Source organism: Heterocephalus glaber, unplaced genomic scaffold (genome assembly GCF_053883595.1).
Source record: "Heterocephalus glaber isolate CG9 unplaced genomic scaffold, H.glaber_assembly_v1.0 deba00001457, whole genome shotgun sequence".
NCBI classification, from domain to species: Eukaryota; Metazoa; Chordata; class Mammalia; order Rodentia; family Bathyergidae; genus Heterocephalus; species Heterocephalus glaber.
In genome coordinates, this window is record NW_028258305.1 from 36,171,920 (window position 1) to 36,195,181 (window position 23,262).

Here is a 23,262-nt window from a genome sequence, read left to right on the forward strand (position 1 = left end):
CATGATAAGGAGCCACAGCTCCCGCCGGAAGACGCTCTGGGGCTCGATTTTTACCCCGGTGCGGAAGGGGCGGGGAATCAGGGGCCCATTGGCTGGGAGGGCCGCGGGGGCGGAAGTGCGTGTCCGGCCTGGGCCCCGCCCCTTCCCCGACATCCCCCACTTCCGGCGGAGGTGTGGGAGGCGGCCCTGGCGATTGCTGTGAGATCTCGGTGCCGCCGTTCCTGACTCGAGCCTCTGAGGCCAGTGATAAGGAGCAATTAGGGTTCATTTTAACGTTGGGAAAATTGTGCTGACTGCTGAAACGCTCTTACCTATGTTGTGTGGATTGAATCTGACGAAATGGATAGTATTCCCGTTTTACAAGTGAGGAAACATGAAGGTTAAACTTGCCTGGAGTCTTGACTCGTTTGCTCTAATGGCTTAAGTGGAATTTGGAATGCCTAATTACAGAGTATGGTGGTCTACTCCCTACAACAATGTTTAAAGTCTCTACAACGTTAACTTTATTATAAAAGTAATGTTAATTAGAAAAACTTAGAAAACAAATACTTCATAAAGAATGTGGAGCATGTGTGTATCAAGTACTGGTCTCATAAAAACTATATTCTAGGAAGAAGAAATGATACAACAGGGACAAAAATTTTAAGTTATTTACAAGTAGAGTGAGGTAGAAAATAAAACAGTACTTGCCAGGGGTGATGGTGCACGCCTGTAATCCAGGCACTTAGGAGGCTGAAGCAGGAGGATCGCTGCGAGTTCGAGGTCAGCCTGGCCTCTGCAATGCTTTCAAGGCCAGCCTAAACTACATAGTGAAACCCTGTCTCAAAATGCAAACAAACACAATAGCAGCAGCAACAACAAAACCCCCAAAGAAATAAAAAAATAGGACTGTGCTATAGAGATTAATTGGGTAGTGTTGGTCAGAGAAAGCTTCTATAAGGGGATGAAATTTAATTTCAGAATGGCAAAAAACTGAAGATTTTTTTTCCAGGCAGAATAAACTTTGCAAATACTGTATGCTAAATCAAAAAAGAGCAGGCTCATTTTAACACCTGAAAGGAGGCTAAATATGCTATCCGGTGGGTAAGAAGTGGTAGCATGAGGGGCCCATTGGCTGCAAAAAATACTAAAACAGGGCCGGGGATTTAGCTCAGTGGTTTCGCCACCTGCTGTGCAAGAGCAAGGACCCGAGTTCGATCCCTGGTAACAACAACAGCAAAAATACTAAAATACAAATTTTGGAGTATAGTTTCCTCTGACTGTGTAATGTTCTCACACCATTGAAAAGTGGAAAAAATTTAAGTAATGGGAAGTTGGGAATCAATTTTGTTTATTGAGACAGTGATTTTATAGTTCAGGCTGGCCTCAAGCCCCGTGGCAATCCTGCCTCAGCCTCTTGAATGCTGGGATTGCAGGCATGTGCCACCACACCAGGTATAGGAATAATTTTTAAAAGCAATATCCCATGGGAAACAGAAACATAAACTCATTGAGACTCCCTCCAGTCAAAGCAAGGCCTAAGACTTAATGATTGAAATCTCACCAGATTGAGGATTATTGAAAAAATTAAGTCTCTCCTCCATATTCCTCATTTCAGGCTGCCCACCATGTGACGAACATCTTCACTTTCTCCCAGACACCCACACTGAGCTCCTTATAGACAATCTCACAACACTTGGTCTCTGACGCCACATTTTGGGTCACTGGAAGTCTCATACCCACTAATCTTTGACCTGAAGCCTTGCAGAAAAAGTTAAAATATAGGCCTGGGACTGATAACCGTGGAAGTACTGCTTGCAACGTTGGTTCTTGACTGGTAAATGAGAACTTGGATTTGGAGGAGGGTTTCCCCTGTTCTCTAACAAATAGAGTGGCTCACGCTGTTTGTCAGGCTTAGTACTTTCACATATACTGTCACTTGTTGCTGGAGGAATAAAATGCGTACTGTGACTAATGGGTGAGGACTCACAGATGTTGGTGCTTGATTTTGTCTGAATCTGCTCAATTCTCTTCTTGGTCTTTGCTAATTTTGCTTTACATCTTTCTGTCGTAGTAATCTATTGTCTAATAATTATACGCTGAGTCTTGTGAGTGCTCCTAGTCAATCATCAAACCTGCCACGGTCTTGAGGCTTCAACACCTAATGACTTGGTAGTTCAGTAAGGGGACAGGTGAGAGGACAATTCATTTAAATTCAACCTGTTAACACTGCTGTATTTCAGCTCTACCATCCACTGTATGTTTGTCTCATTTTATTCTTTCTTAATTCCATTTAAATCAATCATATCTTAGTAATCCATTTTATCCTCTTATGGCTTTTTAGCTCTACTGAACCTTTTAGTGAGATTAGAGCATGCACCTTCAATTTATCAGTCTGCCTTAAATAATATACTACATTTTGTACAAAATAACCTTTAACAAATATAATTCCATTTATTGCCCCCTCCAGCTTTGCAGTTTTGTCCTGTATTTTAGTTCTACAAATATAAATAACATCATACTGTAATTTCTTTTGCTTTAAATAGCTGATATTTAGAAAATTTAACCTATTTATCATTTCCAAAGCTTTAAGTTCCTTCTTGGAAAGATAGATTCCCATTAAGGATAATTTTCCTTTGGCATGAAGGTTTTTTTCTTTTGTTTTTTGAGACAGGGTCTCACTGTGTATTTTAGGCTGGACTTGAACTCCCAGTGGTCCTTGTGCCTTAGCCTCCCCAGTGCTGGGATTACAGGCTTGCCTGGTGCTGCCATACCAGGCTTTAGCCTTTAGCCATTTTTTCTGTCACCCAGCAAGAAATTTTCTTTCACCTGAAAAAGCTTTTTATTTGCTTTAACATTTGAATGGTATCTTCACTAGATATGAAATTTATATTTTATTGTTCAATCTTTTCACCTTTCTACTCCATTTTCTGAATTCCTCCATTTCTAATTAGGTTATATAATATTATTCCACCATGACCTGCCCTCAGGATACTTTTGTTTTGGTTTGGTTTTTTTTGCGGTGGGGAGGCTCGACAATGCTATGTCCAAATGTGGTCTTCACTCTATTTTTATTCAGCTTGGGGTTCACTGAAGTACTTGAATCTGTTGATTTTCAACAACTGTGGGGAAATTTCAAACATTATTGCTATAATTATTTCTCATCGCATAATCTACCTTTACTCTCCTGAGTCTCAAATTACAGATACATTAGACAAATAGTGTTCCACAAGTCTTAAACCTTTATATTTTTCTTTCTCTCTGAGCTGTGGCCTGATAAATTTATTGGCTTGTCTTCCAATTCAGTCTTTGTTCTACCTTACTGTTGGGCCTAAAAAAATAAAATATCTTTTATTTTGGATAACTATTTTTCAGTTCATATTTTTACTTTTTTTTTTGGTACTGGGGATCAAACTCAGAACCTTATGCTTGCAAGGCAGGTGGCGGAACCACTGAACTAAATCCCTGGCCCTATATTTGTACTTTTTATTACAAGACTTCCTGCTGAACTTTCACAATTTCTGTTTCTCTGTGGAACATCTCAATCTGTTCATCCATTGTCAGTTTTCCAGTAAATTTTTTTTTCTTCCCAGTACTGGGAATTGAACTCATGACCTTGCTTCCAAGGTAGGGACAGTGCCACTGAGCTAAATCCCTAGCCCCTCCAGTAAATTCTTCAGCACATTTAAAAATCATCCTTTGTTCATCCCAATACATCATCTGCTATAGATTTTCTTGGGTTTTGTTTGTTTTGAGGTAGGGAAGGTCTCAGCTGATGAGGTCCAGGCTGACCTCAAACTCATGTGCTCAAGTGGCCCACCCATCTCATCCTCTCAAGTCTGTATGTGCACACCACTGTGCCTGGGTTATATATATTCTATTGATTATGGATCACATAACTTTTCTCTGTATGCTTAGTATCATTTATTGTATACTGGACTTTGGGATATACTCTGAAGTTTCTGGATTGTATTTTCTTCCAAGGAATATTGTGCTTTGTTCTGGCTTTATGAGGGAATGTTTCATGGAAAATAGCTGAAAGTATAAAGCCAATGAAACTCATTTTATAACAGATAACCCTGGTGCTGTAAAGCTTTAAGCTTGGTTACAGTGAGTTTCTTTCCATTTTGCCCTTGGTCCTAAAGCACACCCCTTAGTGCTAGAATGTTGTCATTACTTCTAAAGCATGGCCCTTTTTGGGTTTCAGTGATAAACACACAAAAAAGTGTTTACTCATCCTGTCTTAGTGGAACTTGAATTTCAAAATTCAATCTCCTGGAGTGAGACTTCAGTTTTCTGGTGGGTTCCTCTGAATATCTAACTGCACAGGTACAATTTTGGAATCCACAAAGAATTTGAAAGGAATTTGTAGGCAGATTTTCGGGCTTACTTCTCTGAGGCCTTTCTAAGATTTCTAATTTCCAGCTGTTCTAGAAGCCCCACTGGATTCCTCAGCCAGCAAGACTGCCACATTTGGCTTGAATTCTACTCCCAAATGAACTGTACAAGTTGGCTATCATTCCACAGGAAAAGCTAGTTAATGTGGATCTCTTATAGTGTAGGATTTTGTGCAGTTTCTGCCTGGATTTAGTTACTCTCTACAGCTTTCTAGTCATTACTTTTTATATTTTGTTCAGAGTTTATAACTTATTGACAAGAATTACAAAAAATTTCATTATCAGACTGAAACCTCTGAAATATCAAAATGTTTTAAATTAAAAAATTAAAGACAAAATAAAGTTTATAATTTATTTACAATCCATTTAGGATAAAAACCTACTTTATGCAGCTGTACCCTTTAATTCATTTCTTCTGAAGAGAAGTACAAAAGATCAGACTAAAACTGAGACAAGCATTTAAAGAAAAATCCTTTAAGAGTCCCAAAACAAACTGTAAATCGTTCGTTTTACCAAAAGAATTAGTTTTTGTACAAAATATAAAGAATTTTACACTATAAACAAAGACTGTTGTACACGTATTTAAATTAGAATTCTATCTGATTTTGCTCCAATTCTTCTTGAGCACAAAGCATACAGTATTTGCAAGTCAGAAAGCTAATAATTTCAATGGGCAGACTGTCTCAGAATAAACTTGTATCTCTAATATATTTAGAAAGATAGTATTCATTCCTTCGTTTTGCTCAAAGCCCAGTACACCAGTAAATTTTAATTTAGTTTACAAAATTCTGCCATATTAACATGAAGAACACACTGATGCTTAAAATTTAAGCATTATCTTTTAGGAAATAATATAACACAGGGCTTAACACAGTATCTAAATGGTTACAGTCTAATAATTAATTCAGAAAACCTTAGCAACTTCTGTCCAAAATGACCAATACCTCCTACTAGGTCATTATTCTATTTTCTTCTAGTATGTCATTATTCTATTTTCATGGCCTTTCTATGAAAGAAACACAACTTAAAATAAAACCTGGTTAGAGTAAGTCATAGAAAATAGTTCTCAACAACAGGTGAACTTCAAACTTGATCAGCAAAAAAACTTCTCTGCATGGATGGATATTCATATAGCAATATAATTTTGGCTTATTTATGATGTTAAATTGACTTTTGTAATTTTTTAGCATTTGAAAACTTTATTATCTAAAAACCTTCCCAAGAGATTATGAGCCTGTATTTTAAAAATTCATTTGAAATTAGTCCTGTACTGATTTGTAGTTACCTAAATATTGGTATTTTAATCCCTAAGTGAAAACAAAATGAAATTTTATGAATTTTACTGAAAGTTTTTATTTCCCCAGTTCTCCTAATCATATATATACTTCATCATCACCTTGTATTATCAGTATTTTATAACTGATGTTTTAACACTTGAGAACTTAAAAAGACCCATGACCTAAAATATGCATAGCTCTTGCTTTAAATTTTTTTTTCCGGTTATCTCAGTTCTCATTTGTATCATCTAAGGAGTTAAAGGTTTTTAATTAAGGAGGTATGATTTAAGTTATGGCTACAAATAGCATATGATACTATAAGAATTCACATGTCTTCTATATTTAGATTAATTTTTTAACAAGAACATAAGTACAATCAAGGAGAATTATGTCTTCATTGTAAAATTCTTATCTAGTATGGGCAATTGTACATTTTTTAAAATTTATTTTTATTTTTTCGGTACTGGGATCAAACTCAGGACCTTGCACTTGTGAGGCAGACGCAGCACCACTGAGCTAAATCCCTGGCCCTTGGGCAACTGTACTTTAATATGTTCTCTCAAAACATCTTTCCTAAATGAAGTCTCTGTTACTACTACAAAATTATTCTTTCCACTCATGACATTTTACATAGCATCATTAAAGCACCAAAGAAAATTCTGTAAACAAACTTTTAACCAGTAAACTAAGGGCAAATATCCATTTGCCTTTATTACAATATTTTAAAGGCCATGATATGCATCTCTACTTCCTACAATGAACATTTTTATAATAAAAATTCAAGCATATTTATACAAACAAGAAACAATTGCTGTACATTTTGGAGAAACTAGACATACAGACTATAACTTTTAGTAAAGTGAGCACAAGAAACCTATAAAATGTATGCAATGTATATAAAAATTCAGTGTTTTAGTTTCATTGAAGGGATTCATAATTATTAAGAATAAAAGATGGTAGTTCCATTGGCTTATAATTATCCTGTAAACAGTAAGAAAGTGATAAACAATGAATTAGAAATTTCTTATCTCCCAGTATCTCCTTCTTCTTGTACTGGAGCTACTATTGTAACAGTTAAAATTGGCTCCTTTGAGTATCAGAATTTTAGCAGAAAATGAATTCCATCTGGAATAAATTAACAGTCTGCAGCAGATTCCTGACATTAGGAAAAAAAATAGTGCAGGTCATAAGAGGACAGATCTACATATTATATGACGGAGAAACTCAAATCTTCAAACCTTTTCTATTTTACCAGATTTGCTTTGTTGCTATTATATTGCTTTCTAAATTATTTGGCAGCAAGGTAACAGAAAAATAAAAACATAAAACTGTTTAACGTCTGCAGATTTATGAAGAAAAAATCCTCAAAATAGCCTTTTCCTATTGCTGTTAGGAAAAAGTTCGATTTGGCACTCTGGATTTGTAAAAGGAAAAGGAAAAAAGGAAACTTAAAGGTGATTGGTATTCCAATCACAGGCAGTTAAGAAAAACACAGGAAAGGAAAATATGAAAAATCACTATTTTAAGAAAAACATTAGAAGACAGACAACCACAGGCCTTTGTGTCTTCTACCCTTCACTGTCTCTGGAATACTTTCACCTGCAACACAGTATACAAATTACTATTTACACTAGGATTATATTGGTTAAAGAAGACCAGATTTGGTTTTTGTTGTGTTCTAATTTAAGTGCCCATTGAGATACCGTGACCACCAAGCCAAGAAGGCCTTAAACAACAAAACATTCCATTCACATTGTATATTGTTTTCTTGTTCAAGTTTGGTACACAAATAACTATAAGACTCTGAAAAGTCCTGTAAACTTAGGCTAAGTTTCTGTAGCTGATAACTGTTCACTGAAGATCAAATGATTCTCTCTTGTTAAGTAAATGTTCTGCAGGCTTACAAAGGCATTTCTTTAAACAGTGGTATCTCCAAAGTCCTTGTTCCATCGTATGTATGCTTCTAAAGTTTGAGGGCTCACACTGCGTTTTATTTTTTTCAAGGATTCAGTGAAGTCCGATAATCGAATATTTCTCATCTAGATTTTAAAAAAACACATGAGATACAAATGATGAACACATATAGTGATGGATTAAAACAATGGTATAATGTTGTAATATAAAATACTCTTAGTCATGCCAATCATTTTAATATATTTTCTATCCTACTATATATTAGGCAAGTTGGCTACATAAGATACCTTACAAAATAATATAATAGTTACTTTATCACTTGTATTCATCTCCTATGTACTGGCTTTTCTTTTTTTCAGTGCTGGGGACTGAATTCAGGGCTCCACACATGCTCAGCAAATACTCTAGTGCTGAGCTACAGCCCCAGTTCTTTAAAAATTTTGTTTGAATTTTGAGAAAGGGTCTTGCTGAGTGCCCAAGCTGGCCTTGAACTTGTGATCCTTTTGCCTCAGTCTGGGGATATAGCTCAATAATAGAGTATGGTGGGCTAAATCCCTGGGACTTTAAAAAAACAAGTTTATAGGGCCGGGGATTTAGCTCAGTGGTTCCGTTGCCTGCCCTGCAAGCACAAGGACCCAAGTTCAATCCCTGGTCCCCCCCCGCCCAAAAAAAGTTTATAATGCATTTTAATTTGGTTTTATTTTCTGACATTTTAAATTGGTTTTGGAACTGTAGACTGTGTGAATGATGACTTGATGAATATATTTACCTAAATATTATTTATTTATTGGTGCTGGGAAATGAACCCAGGGCCTCACACGTTAAGTACATTCACTGCCACTGAGCTATACCCCAAGAGCATCAGTGGTGAACCTATGGTACGTGTGCTGCACCAGGTTGTTTATATCATTGAAAGCAATAAAAAGTTTGCCATCACTGTCCTAGACCTAAGTACTTTAAAGACAAAATTTAGTGTGGCACAAAAATGACCTGTGTTAAAAACTGTCACTAGTATATATCTCCATGTATTTGGCCCAAAAATAAGAAATCAGAGAATTTTAGACAAAACTTCAACTAGTATATACTAGCTTCATTTCTGTCCAACACATCCTATTTAAAGTAGATTGATTGTCAAAATGGGAGAGGGATCTGGGGTTATGGCTCAGGAATAGAGCACTTGTCTAGCATGTATGAAGCCCTGGGTTCCATCCCCAGCACCAGGAGAGACAGAGAGAGAGAGTGAAAGCACAAGTGTGTGGGCTTTCTGAATAATGTAGCTGACTAACTACACTGTAAAGAAGCCTCATCGGACAACCACAAGATTACCCAGAAGCTTGAAGACTGTCAAAATATACTTGCATACACTTTCTTTGTTAACCATTCACCATCTCCTCAATAGGTGTTGGAACTTGAGCAATAAATACCTCTAACAGATAAGTTACACATATAGTTCAATTTCAAAAATTTGTTCACATATTTATTATCATCATGCTTATGCAATTTTATTTTTTTCTTCATGTCACATTAGTTTTTAAATTTTTATTAGTACATGTTTTAGTACATAATGATTACATTCATTGTGGGGAGTTGGTATATGTACAGAATACATCTTTACTTTTTTCTTTTTTTAAATTGAGTTTTATATTCTGCATGTAATTTTCCCCTAAAGAAATGCTTCAGCATTTCAGAGGGGACCTTCTATATTAAGAAAATATAATAACATATTATATAATGATTGTATTGGTTTTATAAAGAGAAAAATAAAGATTATTAAAACTAACAAAATAAAACATTAATGAATTGATCTATAATCATAGGTTATTTTTAATAATGTATAGTTTTTTCTAATTTTTGTTTAGTATTTTTATATGATTTGATAAAAAAGGACTTAATTACTATGCATTTTTTTCCATTACCAAAAAACAACAAAAGGGACTAACTGCATAGGATCCATATTTAGAAATGAAGCAAAATTAATTTTTTCTAGTCAAATAAACTAGAAAACTCCAGACAAAAAAAAATTTAAGTCTTATAGAGAGCCAAAACAAAGAAAAGATAATTATAAAATTGTATACCTCACTGGCAGACATATTCTTCACCTGTTCTGGTTTCAGTTCTGTAAAATATAAAAAAGTCATACTTTAAAAAACAAAAGACTGTTAAGTTAAATTGCTTAAAGGGAAAAATCAAATACAACAATAGCTGTTAAATCATATTAAAAGAGAGACACATTAACACTGACAGTAAATACAATTTATAAATGTTTACAACAGAATAGTATTCCTCCTTAGGAGTACACAGGACAAATTCAATTTCTTGCATAATGCCAACAACTGAATTTACAAGTTTGAAAGTCAACTTAAAAGAATGCAACTTGTTCTTCACAAAAGGCATCAGGTTGGTTTTTAACTCAAAGCTGTTGTCTCTTCAGAATAATAAGGGCCGGGGATTTAGCTCAGTGGTTCCTCCTCCTGCCTCACTAGTGCATGGTCCCAAGTTCAATCTCCGGTACCAAAAAAACCCAAACCAATTCTAGAATAATAAAATATTAAAATGTTCTAAAAAATTTTTAAAACATACAAATGATTTGTACATTAGCTACTACTTCTGATCCACTGTCAAAGAAAGCGTGTTTACTCTGTAATCAAAGTTCTATAAATGCGGCCTCTTTCTCTCTGTCCAAGGTTATCTTATTATACTGTACTATTTCAAACCACAGTTGATTGCTGGTAACTGAAACAAAAAAAGCAAAGTCACAGATGAGCACTGTTTTTATATGATGTAGAATATGCTAGTACTATTCTCTACTACTCTAGTATAGTATCACAGTGAATCAAATCTAACCTAACCTAAAAAACTCAGGTGTGATATATCAAAATCACCAGATTATTTGAATCAAAATATAGCAATGAATGATATATTTTGTTGCAATTCCTTGAAAGATGACATAAAGAAAGGGAATGTTTTTTCTTTATATAAGTTACTTTAGATACACTGATTTCAAGTGAAAAAGAGCCAGAAAAAAGACAAGAATATTTTCCCCATTTTTTTTTTTTTTGGTACTGGGGATTGAACTCAGGTCCTTCCACTTGTGAGGCAGGCACCGGAACCACTGAGCTAAATCCCTAGTCCTTCCCCATTATTTTTCTTTTTGCTTGCTGAAAACATTTACTTGGGCTGAAGATGTAGCTCAGTGGTAGAGTACTTGCCTAGCATGCACAAGGCACTGGGTCTGATCCTCAGCACTGCAAAATAAGTACGTAAATTTTCTTTTCTTTTGAGTTTCCAGCTCAGTACCTACTCTTTTTTTTTTTTTTTTTTTAGAAAAATGAAAGCTGATTTTTATCATCAACAGCCATTCTTTAAACATGAACATGCATACGTAATATTCTACACACACATCAGTTTTTAATGTTAATAAAGGTTAAACACACATACATCCTTACAAAAAAGGTCAAAATGCAAACTTAAAACTTTAAACAAAAGTCTTACTAATTTAAAAAAAGTTTGTGTTGGGTACCATTTGTACAACACAGTTAATTTAAACATTTTCATTTTGGCTGCACATGAAAAAAGCGGCAGTAGAAAATAAAGTCATTAAGGGATTTTAAATAGCAGAATAGGCAATTGTGCCATGCAGGAGAAGCAATATTAAATATTAGTTTTCAAAAAAAATCCACATTTAAAAATATGTAGTTCAAGTCACAGAAGTTTTCTCAGTAGACCCAATGCAATGCGTAATTAGCTGCCGCAGATGGCCTGGCTGAAAGGACAGGCTCCCCTCAGAGTGGAACTGTACTGACTTTGGCACAGGAAAGAGGGCTTACGAACAAGAGCATGATTAAAAAGAGGGAAGAGGGAAGAGGAAAAGAGTAACAGCAAGGATAAATGAGAGAGTAATTGCAATCACTAAAAACTCTGCATTCTCAGTCACTGCAGAATACTGTCTTCTGTCTAGAGCAGGTGCTTACTCCAGAACTGTTATTTTGTTTGTTTTGTTTTTTTGGTACCAGGGATCGAACTCGGGTCCTTGCGCTTGCAAGGCAAGCGACGGAACCACTGAGCTAAATCCCCGGCCCTCCAGAACTGTTACTGCAGCATGGATTTTATTTGCTTGGAGGTAGTCTCATCATTCAAATGTTTTGTTGTGTACCTTAGAGCATTTAGAAGACCTTCTACACTATTGGGAGGTTGGTCCTTAAGAACTTTGATACAACCTTTCATATCAATTTTGGATGTTTTGGCAAATGCTCCCACTGGATGCATGTGGTCATACAGTATTATGACACCCACCATTACCCTCAAGCAGAATGATACTGTCTCTTCATTTGTAAATCTGCTTCTGTATTCCGGTGTTTCCAGCATGACTCTGCACACACTAGCCATGGTGCTTAAACAGTCAGTGGTATTTTCTATTGGTAAGTTTTTATTCTCTGATACAAACTTTGTGGTAGCGTCACTTAAGGTTTTCAGCATTGGGGTTGCCTCAGCGTAAAACAAAGACATTCAATTTGCCAATTTATTGTTCACTTCATTTTCTCCTTCTGCTGGAACATTATTAATCCTCATTTGACTCAACGTTCTTCTGTAGTAGCTGAAATCATTCCGTATGGCAGGATTTGTCATCTTGAGTTCATCAAAGCGCAGTGTGAAGTGAAGAATTTCTGCAAACTGCTTAGCAAGAGCCTGCTCTCGCTCCAGATGGTGGGTGGGAGAATATGGGGTACTGGTCAAGGCTCCCAGAAGGCTCCTCAATGCAGCTTCTAACCTCTGAGAAAATTCATAAAATTTCTTTAATTTGTCTACTAACGGAACAACTGCACCCCACGCCTTCTCTTGCAACTTCTCATCTGCTGGATGCTGGATTGCCTCTCGTATTTTATGGCCAGCTCCTCTGTATGACTGCAAGTCCTCCAAGATGCCTTCTGCATCTTTCAATACTATATTCACCTGATTATAAATTTCCTTCTCAGACTATGTAGGCTGGGCATTTTCAAAATCAAGGAAAAAATCTGGCCCCTGCTCAAGGTCTGTGCATGTCAAAACTTTAAGAAGATTCCCCATGTTAAGGTACCTTCAGCCAGTGCTGGTGTTTCTGTTCTTGTCCTTCTATCCTTTCCAAAAAGCAGATGAGGAAAATGAATCTCAAAAAAAGAGTTTACTCAGCTGGGTATGGTGGTGTGCGCCTGTAGTCACAGCTACTTAGGAGACCCGGGCAGGGAGATCACAAGTTCAAGGTCAGCCTGTGCAATATGGCGAGGGCCCTGCTCAGCCCCTGGGCTCTCAGCCCCGCTCCTCCGCCCTCCTCGAGCTACGGCGGCGGCGGGTCCTCAGCTACGCTAGGGGGAGCCCTGGGCCTGGAGCGGAGCGGCAGCGGCCGGACCAGGAGCCCTCCGCACCCGCCCCTTGTGGCGGAGCCGCGATGAGGCGGCGGCTCCGAGCGGGGAGGGCAAGTCTCAGTACCTACTCTTGAGAAGTAAAACTCTGTCTAGAACCGGAGTCGTGTTCCAGTGGCTCATGTACTGTTTTCATATAATCTGTGAGCTACAAATGGTTTTACTTTTTTAAAGAGTTTGTTAAAAAAGAAAAGACGATTATGATTATGCAACAGAGACCAAAGTTTGCTAATCCCTAGTCTAGAATCTACTTTGTACTATGTTTTCTACTGATACGGCTTTATTACTTTCATACTGAAAATAAAAAGGATCTCTCAGTGGAGACTTTTCTAACTTCTAATGTGGTGTGGAAACAGTTCTATTGTTTTAAGTTCTTGTATACATACCTCGGATAGGTCCCAGTGCTGCATCTTTTGCCAAAGCTGTTAGATCACTTCCTGAGTATCCATCAGTCATTCTGGAAAGTGAAGGGAAGAAACAGCAAACTATTTTTATTTTTGCATATTAAAACCCTCCACAAAATAAGAGTAGAGTGGACCCAGTCAGGGATTTAGCTCAGTGGGTCTGCCACCTGCCTTGTAAGCACAGGGACCCGAGTTCGATCCCAGGTACCAAAAAAAAAGGACAGTGGATCCTTGGTTTATGAACTCAATTCATTTGCAAGGGCTTGTAACTCAAGTTGGTCCAATGAAGGTTCAAGCTTCTCTACACAGCCTTCAAAGTCTCTCTCCTGTACACAGGCAGCTCTCAGTGTCCTTAGAGAGACAGTGGCCCAGGATTTCTCACTTAATCCCACACAGGAAAGGATGTTGTAATGTTCCTTCCAGAACTCTTTTAAGGATTAAATTTGTATCTGAGACCATCTGGAAGCACAAGCACCAGCATTCTGGTTATAACTTAGGACTGTTTGTAAGTTAAAACTAAAATTCCGGTTGTAACTCAAGTTGGTTGTATGTCTGGCCAGTCATAACTCGAGGGTCCACTGTATAAACAAACTGTTTTGCCTTTGTCAACCAGCTGACAGTTATGTGGTTTGATTCTAAGGGCACAGGCCCATTTAAAAAAAGTGAAACAGTATACTACTTGCTTCCTGTAATGCCTCAAACTCTCAATATTTCAACAATTCTTTTAGGCATATTCTCTAAAAGGTTTCATTAAATTGTAAACATGTCTTCTGAACCATTGGTGACCAACTGAGACATAATCGCAATTACTTCACTGTAAATAGTCTTTTTATCTTGGCAGAAAAACTCTTGAGGGAATCAAGGCCAACCAAGGGAGATTTCTTTAAATGTAGAACAGAAAGAAAGAAGGATATAGTGGTTTGGATTTTTTGTGAACAGGTCTCACTTTGTAGTTCAGGCTGGCTCTAAACTTGGAAATCATGGCGCTCCTCCTGCCCCTTTTCCCAAGTGCTGGGATTTCAGGCATGCGCCACCACGCCCAGCCAGGAAGGGTGTAGGTATAAAATAGAAGGGAAAAAGGCATATTTGAATAGGATGCCACATTAGAGACGGTTGAAGCAACAAGAGATAACCAAAGAAAACTAACAACTAGGGCAGACAAGCAAAAGGTAAGGAGGAAAATAAAACGGGGTGAGCCGGGGATGTAGCTCAGTGGCGCTGCGCCTGCCTGGCAAGTGCAAGATCCTGAGTTCAATCCCGGGGGGAAAAAAGCATTTATCACATACTATGTAAAACAACTCTCAAGATGAAACACTATTAGCAGAATTCTTTAGTGGAATGAAAAAAAAAAGAGCCCTCTATATATTTCCAACTGTTTGTTCTTTTCTCGTAGGTATCTGGGAACTCAAGTATTATTACTAAAACTACCCACTATTCACATAGTTGTTAAATATTTTAAATTTGTTTGGGTTGTTTGTTTGTTTTTGAGACAGGGTTTTGCTGTGTAGTCCAGGCTGGCCTGAACTCACAGTGATCCTTCTGCCTCAGCCTCCTGAGTGCTAGGATTATAGGGGTGTGTGCTACTACCTCCAGCTTAAATATTTTAAATTTTTTTGTGACATTTTCCAAATACTAAAAATCCTTGGGTGCATCTCCTATATCCAGTTTCTACTTCACTATTCATAAATAAGTGTAAGATATAATCTAATATTAATCAGGATCCTCTGAGCCCTCTGCTCAGTAGGGCCCCATTTCAGGCTTGTTGTAGAATGCAGTTTGAGGAAGAATCCTGCTTAGTGAGCTTAGTAAAAATCTCCCCCTGTAGTATCTAACCATCCTTGATATCTGGTCACCCTAGCCATCCTTCACCAAGAATACTATCCAGTCTTGCAAAAACCTCTTTTGCCACTGATGTTTCTTGTTAGTAATTTTCCATCTACTGACCTCCACCTTGTTTCCTAACTATAAACTCCACTTCTCCTTGCTGGTGTCAAAGTTGAGCCCAATCTCTGTCCACCACTGTAAGATCCTGCTGCAGTGCCTCCTTCCTTTTTTGGTGGCACTGGGAATTGAACCCAGGGCCTTTGCATTGATCTACACCTCCATTCTTTTTTTTTGGTACCAGGGATTGAACTCGGGTCCTTGCGCTTGCAAGGCAGGCGGCGGAACCACTGAGCTAAATCCCCGGCCCTCCATTCTTTTTTTAATTTTGAGGCAGGCTCTTGCTAAATTGCCAGGTTGGTGTCAAACTTGTGATCCTCATGCCTCAGCCTCCCAGAGTATTGGGATTACAGGTGAAGAAAGTCTTCTTTACTGTCTTAAAAAAATATTTTTAGGATGTAAAAGTCCAAACAAATTCTACCTAATGGAAACGAAGTTTATATGAAACATCTGTATTTGTATGGGGCAAATATGAGATGCTTTAAATTTTTTAATTACTTTAATACCATTTATAAATTTTATTATAGAAAGAATATACTACCGTCATTAGAAATTTAGGTCAAGTCTAGTAAAAGACAAAGAAATTGAAATTTAGATATCATATGTAGGAAGAAGAGGTAAGAAAGAAGGTTTTAAAAAGAAGTAGAGAATGAGACAAGTTTTCTGACAAATGAATTACTCATTTCATACTTTGAGCTTATTTTAAATAACACACAGATACTTCTTTACACAAAGAATAAGTAAATCAAAGATAAAACCAAATCCAATTACTCACCTAGCAAGTTGTGCTAGTTCTTTTTGGGTCAATGGACTTCCTTGTTTACATAACAGATTTTTAAGTAAAAGTAGTCTTGTCTGAAAAAGAAATATTAAAGAATTATCACTGTACACAGCGCCAGCCTGGCAAGCGCAAGGCCCTAAGTTCAATTCCTGGAACCAAAAAAAAAGAATTATCAGTGTGGTCTAATCTGATATCAAAACTATCAAAATTAATTTTTATTTTATTTGTGTTTTGAGATGGGGCTCACTACGTAGTCAGGTTGGCCTTGAACTCAGTTGGTAGCAGACACTGGCCTTCAACTCATAGTGATCCTCCTGCCTCATCTTCCCTAGTGCTGGGATTAAAGATGTGTGCCACACCTGACTCTAAAATTAGTAATTTTTAACAAGCTAAGAATTGGCTTAACAAAAAAAACAGTAACCAGGCTCAAATCATTTCACTGAGAAGCATCCCTCTTACCTGCTGGATTAAGTACCTATTTTTTGAGACTTTCTGAGAGAATTAAAGAAGATAATCCCAATAAAGTACTAAGGAAGTAGCAGTAGTCACTATCAACAATGGTGCTGTGTGATGGTGCAGGCCTATAATCCCAGCACTCAGGAGCCTGAGGCAGGAGGATCCCAACAGTTTTTGTTTTTTTTTTCCCCTGTCAACAGTTTTAAGGCCAGCCTGAGCTACATAGCAAGACCCTGTCTCAAAAAAAGAGCATCTGTCTTGAACTACACAGCCATACTTTTAAAAGTTTTACAGAAGTATTAATTTATATACCATGAATTTCACCCATTTTAAGTAATATCTCACTTTTTATAAATTTATAGACTTGTACACTATCACCATAATGTAGAATATTTCTATTACCCTGAAAAATTCACTAATGCCTATTTATCACTAATCCCCACTCCTATACCTTGTCCTAGCAGACCACTGATTTGCTTTTTGTTTCTGGAAAATTTCCTTTTTTGGGATTTCATATAAATTGAATCATACAATAGTAATTGTTAGCATGTGGCTTCTTTCACTTAGTATATATTTTTTTGTTCGTATTGTATGCAGGATTTTATTGAAAAATCCTACTCATTAAATGGGTATACCACATGTATTTATCCACTCACCAACTGATGAATGTTTCTTTGTAGTTTCTGATATCAATATGGGTGCTTTAAAAATTCTTACACATGTCTTGGTGTGCATATGTTTTCATTTCTCTTCAGTAAATTCTTGTAAGGTTTTATAGTAAATTTATGTTTATCTTTTAAATAAACTGAGAAACTGTTCCAAAGTGGCTGTACCATGGATTGGAAGATGGACTTCCTTGTTTATATAACAAGCATCCTTGTCAAGATGCTAGTTCTTCTGTTAAAAAAAAAATTAAAAAATAGATACATACCTCCTCATTTGGTAAAGACACATATACCCGTTTGATGAACCGCCTAAAAAAATTAAAGTTATTTTAAAAATATATTTTTGAATTTAAAAGTAACACAAGTAACAAATGACAGGAAAAGGTTTTAAGTATAATATTCAAGACACCTGAATGCATCTTGTAAGTTATCAACATAAAAACTGTTTTTACTTTTTAAGAGCTCTCCACTTAGTGTTTAAAAATCTTTAATTGAATAAATGGTTAACCATTTATGTATGTGTTTGTTTTAATAGCAATAATACTTTGAAACAAAATATATAAGTGGAATAAAGACATCTCTGTTGCCTTGTCAAATCCGAAAACTACAAAAATCAGTGAAGATTACAGAAACAAATACCAACTTAACCAAACCAGGTAATGTTTATGAAACTAATTTATATGAAGGGCTGCATATGGTGATGAAAATTACATAGCTGAAGGAACATACGCACAGGATCTACTAATGGAGATCATGGAAATGGCTGTCAAAGAGTTTTCCAATAAAGTGGAGACAGCACAGGATTAAGGTAATAAAACCACCTCCTCACATGCACATGAGGCCTGGCTTTGAAAATTATGAGAACCCTAACTGATAGCACAAGAATGGCAAGGAAGGTAAGGCTGTACAAAGGAATTCGAAGACACATGATCTTTGTAAGAAGGCATTAATCAGTCTGGCTGGATAATAAGCTGTTGTGCAGTGACCAATATTTTCAGTTAAAGAAGAAATCAACTCCATCTTTATTTACACACACATAGACTTATTATCAGGTAGGGCCTCACACTCTGTGACTGCTCATTAGTACAAGATATACATGGGATAACTCAAGATGCCTGCACAGTATGTCTCTTTAAGTTTTCTAACCTGACCCAACAAAATCCTTCCAGGGGCTGGAAATTTAGCTCAGTGGTGCCATGCCTGCCCTGCAAGCACAAGGTCCTAAATCTGATCCCCTGTACCGGAAAAAAAAAAAAAAAAAAGGAAGAATGTACTAACAAAATCCTTCCAAAACTAAGTTTTCTGAGGAAATTAAAGAAAATATTCAAAGAAAAATAGTAAAAAATAGAAAAAAAATCCCAGGGCTCATTAAAAAAGAGAAAACATAATGAGGTGGATAAAATGAATGGCATACACAAGAACAGTGTACCACAAGGACAAATTACGACCAAATATTTCCCTACAGAATGAAACAATTTAATGTAAAAAAAAAATGGCTTTTTATGAAATAAGAATTCAAATGAGATACAAGAACTCAAAGAAATGACACACAAAGGCTTAGAGGATGATGATAAAAATAGGAGATGTTAGGAAAGCAATGAAAAAGAAAAACCACCACAGAAACAAAGGTTAAAAGGAAGTAGCAGAAAGGAGAGTAAATACTAACTCACTAAAATAAAGACAGCAAAGTTGATAAACAGAAGAAAACAAAACAAAAAAGACCTAAGAGTTTAAAATGATTAGAATGGAAATTACAGATACAGAGACAACATGCAATGTAATATGTATAATTTATGTGCACAAGAGAAAAAAACCAGAAAAATGAATTAGGAAAGAAAGTTAAAGATAGAATTCAAGGGCCGGGTATTTAGCTCAGTGGTTCCGTGGCCCGCCAAGCACAAGGACCCAAGTTCGATCCCTGGTACCAAGAAAAAAAAAATTTCAAAATGAATTTGCAAACTATAAATATAAGGAAACATCAAATCCTAGGAAGAATTAAATCAGTTTATTTTTTATAGATGCATGTTCCCTATGATGTGTTATCATTATGTATGCCTAAAATGTACCAACAAATGTTTTGCTATAAAAAAAAAACTGAAAATTTTATCCAGTGCCAGGTGTGGTGGCACACACCTCTAATCCCAGCACTCAGGAGGCTGAGACTAGAGGATCACTAGTTTGAGGACTGCCTGGGATACACAGTGAGTTCAAGGCCAGCCTGAACTATAGAGTGAGATCCTGTCTCAAAAACCAAACAAAAAAATTTTGTATCCAGTAAAAAAAAAAAGGTAAAGTAATTTATAGTTATGAAAACACTGTGACATCCAATCTCAGAAATAATGGAGCAGTATTATAAATTCTTTGGGGAAAAACATTAGGGGCACTTCAAGAATTTTCTGCTGAATCAAGCTGTCTTTCCAGTGGGAAGGGATTAAATTTGATGAAACACATAAAAATAGAAAAGATAGTTCTATAGTTCTCATGAGTCCTACTTTGATCAAGTTCTCATGAAACACAACAGAAGAGACTATAAGAATCAGTTGTGGGGTTTAAAAGATAGTTTAATACAATCTCAAAAAACTAAACAATTTGCCTAAAATCACAAAGTACAGATTAATTCTCCTGATACTGTCCTGGACTTGACCTTAATATCTTTACTTAGATGGCAATAAGAGGCCAAAGGATAGCATAGGGAGGAAAATAATTTAATTTTGAAACTGAGAGTATGTGTGAGATGAACACATGAACACATGTATCTGTCATAAACGTGTTTCCAGACAAAGCTCCCTACCTGAGAACAGCCTCATCAAGCTCTTGTGGTCTGTTAGTTGCACCCATTACAAGTACTCTGTCATCTCCAGCAGACTGTACCTACAAGCCAAAGACAGTTTTTTTTGGTATTTTTAGATAAAGAAATTTTTTTTGGTACCGGGGATTGAACTCAGGATCTTGCGCTTGCCAGGCAGGTGGCGGCACCACTGAGCTAAATCCCCGGCAAGATAAAGAAATTTTAAAAAAGATACATGTATTTCTAATTTGGGTTATCTCACAGGAAAAAAAAAATATGTATATGCTGTCACAATATTGTAATTAATACTTACACCATCAAATTCTATTAGAAATTCAGTCTTTAGACGTCTACTAGCATCATGCTCCCCTTCTCTTCTTTCACATAAAAGGCTATCAACTTCATCTAGAGGAAATACAAGGGTAAGGCTTTAATTAAACACCAATCTATGTGAATCATTTCAGAGTAATCTAGTTTACTACATAAGTTATGAATATAGTGGGTGCTACTGAATTAAGTCTTTTTTTTTTGGTACCAGGGATCGAACTCCGGTCCTTGCACTTGCGAGGCAGGCGGTGGAACCACTGAGCTAAATCCCTGGCCCCGAATTCATGAATTTTTAACTTAAATTTTTTATTTTTGAATAATCTGTCCTATTATACCTTGTATATCTTATATTTGTAAAGGGAACTTTCACAAGTACTGTATTTAACTAATTTAGTTAGAAAACATGTTCTTACCTATAAAAATTATAGAAGGTTGAAGTTCTCGAGCCACAGCAAAAAGAGCTCTCACCAATTTCTCGCCTTCTCCCACCTAAAATAAAGCATTGGGTCCTATTTTACACATTAAGCACAATATTATTTCAGTCTTTTAAATTTCATAATTTCCAGTCTAGAATATGGGAATTTAATTTCTATTCCCTGCAATGACCAAAGACTTGATATGAGGAATTAGGGGTAGTCATGTTACTGAAATGTTCCTTATAATTTTAGAAAATACACTATTTACTTATGATTTCATGTAGCCTGGTAAGTACTTTTAAAAATGAAATACACTTGTGCTTTGCTTTACACTTGACACTGAAGAGCTATTACTTGGGGTATAACTAGTGAAAAGAAGGAAGACTAAGGTAGAGAGATGCTGCACATAGTCCATAAGCCCTAGACTACAGGGTACCTTTACAGAAGCAGGTAAGTAGGAAAGTGCTCTCCTAAACAAAACTTGCCTTATTAGGACATGTTGGAAACTCATTCTCAGAATACCATTGTCAATAAACACCAAAATATGTCTTCATAGTCCAGGAGGGCAATGAACACCCCTAGAGACACTCCCAGATACTCAATTCACCATGACTCAGGCCATTCTACACATCAAAGGATCAAATAAAGGGGCCATGAAGTCTATTACTCTAATAATCTAATCATGAATCTGCTGTAAAAACTGTTATGTCCTCTAGGTGGCATTTATCCTTCTATTGAAATATTCCCTTAAAAACAAACTACATAACCATGTCGGCACATGCCTAAAATCCCAGCTACTTGGGAGGCTGAGATAGGAGGATTATAAATTCAAGGCCAGCCTGGACAACTTAGTGAACTCCTGGTTCAAAGTAAAAAATAAAACTAAAAAAAAAGCAGGGTATGTAATTCAGTGATAAGGTGCTTGTGCTTGCCTAGCATGCACAAGGCTCTGGGCTCAAACTTGCAATCCTCTTGTTTTACTTAAGTCTCCCAGGGTGCTAGGAGTACAGATGTGCACCACCACATCCTGCTGTTTATGCTTGTAATCCTGGCTACTTGGGATTCTGAAGGACGATTGCAAATTTAAGGCCAGCTTGAGCAACTCAGCAAGATTCTTCTATAAAAGGGGCTGGTGGGCCGGGGATTTAGCTCAGTGGTTCAGCCACCTGCCTCAAAAGTGCAAAGTCCAGAGAGTTCGATCCCCAGTACCAAAAAAAAAAGGCGGGGTGGGGCTGGTGATGTAGTTCAGTGATAGAATGCCATTGGATTAAATCTTAGGTTTTATACACACACACACACACACACACACACACACACACGAACGGTCCCATCGAGATTTGTAGTCATCAAAACAAGTATTTTCAGAGTTGGAAGGAACATCACTTCTTATGACATTAACATCTTACAGATGAAGGAGGCCTGGTACTTTCTTAAGGCCATCTTAGGATGTAAAAGACAGGTTGGAATCTCTATCTCCCAACTTCCAAGACAGTGCTTTCCATTATACTATGTTCAAAATGTGGCATAACCTTCTGTCATATCAACTAGTGAACTTTCACACAAAGCAAAATGTGATCAGGGAAAGAGGCCATTTTAATTGCTTTACAAATTGAGAACAATTTTAAGTACTAAAGCCTATAATCCCAGCATCTGGGAGGCTGAGGGAGGAGGATCTCCTCTAGTTCAAGGCCAGCCTGGGCTACATAGTAAGTTCAAGGTCAGCCTGAACTACACAGCAAGATCCTGTCTAAAAGAAAAAAAACAGAAAGAAAAATAACAAAAAGCAAAGGAAAATCTTATATCACATTTTAGTTCAGAACAGGAAAGCCAAAACACTCAGTCTAGACCATCAGTTCTTCTCCCAGATGGTGGGTCCTTAAGAGCAAAGCCACTTTACTTGAAGCGTAAGTGGAAAAAGATGGTATTTGTCAGGGTTAAACTGTTTGCCCAAAACATGCTGAACTCCTATCCCCAGTACCTATGAACGTGACATTATTTGGAAAGAGTCTGCAGATGATCAAGTCACTGTTATTGAGACCTCTTATCCAGTATGACCGTGTCCTCATAAAAACAGAGATCTGAAAACACACACTGAGGAGAACACCACGGGAAGATAAAGGAAGAAACTGAAGTGATGGATCTACATCTACAAGCCAAGAAATGTCAAAGGTTGCCAGCAAACCAGCAGAGGCAGAGAGAGTCCTGCAACACATTCTCCCGCACAGCCCTCCAAAGGAACTAGCTCTGCCGACACTCTGATCGGGGACTTCCAGGCTTCCAAATTACAAGACAATAAATTTATAATGTTTTAAGCCAGCAGTTTATAGTGCTTTGTTATGCAGCCCTATCAAACTAACACAGTATTTCACAATACAATATTAATTTTTTAAAAACCTAACAAATGTACTTATTTTTTATACTGAAGAGAGATACTCAGCATGTGTAAATAACAGATATAAAACTCACAAAAAATTATTTTTGGGAAATATCATTTATATTTAACATAGTAACTTTTTGAAAA

At 36.8% G+C, this 23,262-nt stretch overlaps 2 protein-coding genes and 1 long non-coding RNA gene across 10 annotated transcripts in view; 1 reads left to right on the forward strand and 2 right to left on the reverse strand.

Moving 5' to 3' along the window:
* Positions 1-119, reverse strand: part of Slc30a6 (solute carrier family 30 member 6) — a 42,975-nt gene extending 42,856 nt beyond the window's left edge. The window contains exon 1 of one of the 3 annotated variants that reach the window (XM_004839266.3): positions 1-119. In XM_004839266.3, the coding sequence (XP_004839323.1) occupies positions 1-3 (3 nt within the window). In that variant the 5' untranslated portion in view covers positions 4-119. The other 2 variants (XM_004839265.3, XM_087216493.1) reach the window with 2 other exon arrangements.
* Positions 90-23,053, forward strand: LOC110347937 (uncharacterized). 2 transcript variants are annotated; one of them, XR_002392867.2, is made up of 3 exons: positions 90-363; positions 17,746-17,866; positions 22,717-23,053. It is a non-coding gene; the product is annotated as an uncharacterized LOC110347937 (long non-coding RNA). The 2 variants fall into 2 exon arrangements; XR_002392866.2 differs by having other exon boundaries at positions 97-363; positions 22,816-23,053.
* The window catches only part of Spast (spastin), a 60,785-nt gene continuing 42,237 nt past the window's right edge, over positions 4,715-23,262 (reverse strand). For 4 of the 5 annotated variants that reach the window (XM_087216491.1, XM_087216490.1, XM_004839263.4 and 1 more), the window contains 8 exons: positions 20,739-20,814; positions 20,312-20,403; positions 20,002-20,081; positions 17,477-17,519; positions 16,084-16,163; positions 13,350-13,420; positions 9,643-9,683; positions 4,715-7,692 (listed from right to left, as the gene is read on the reverse strand). In XM_087216491.1, the coding sequence (XP_087072617.1) occupies positions 7,570-7,692; positions 9,643-9,683; positions 13,350-13,420; positions 16,084-16,163; positions 17,477-17,519; positions 20,002-20,081; positions 20,312-20,403; positions 20,739-20,814 (606 nt within the window). In that variant the 3' untranslated portion in view covers positions 4,715-7,569. Of the gene's footprint in view, positions 7,693-9,642; positions 9,684-11,860; positions 12,338-13,349; positions 13,421-16,083; positions 16,164-17,476; positions 17,520-20,001; positions 20,082-20,311; positions 20,404-20,738; positions 20,815-23,262 lie in introns of all 5 variants that reach the window. The other variant, XR_015453201.1, reaches the window with a different exon arrangement.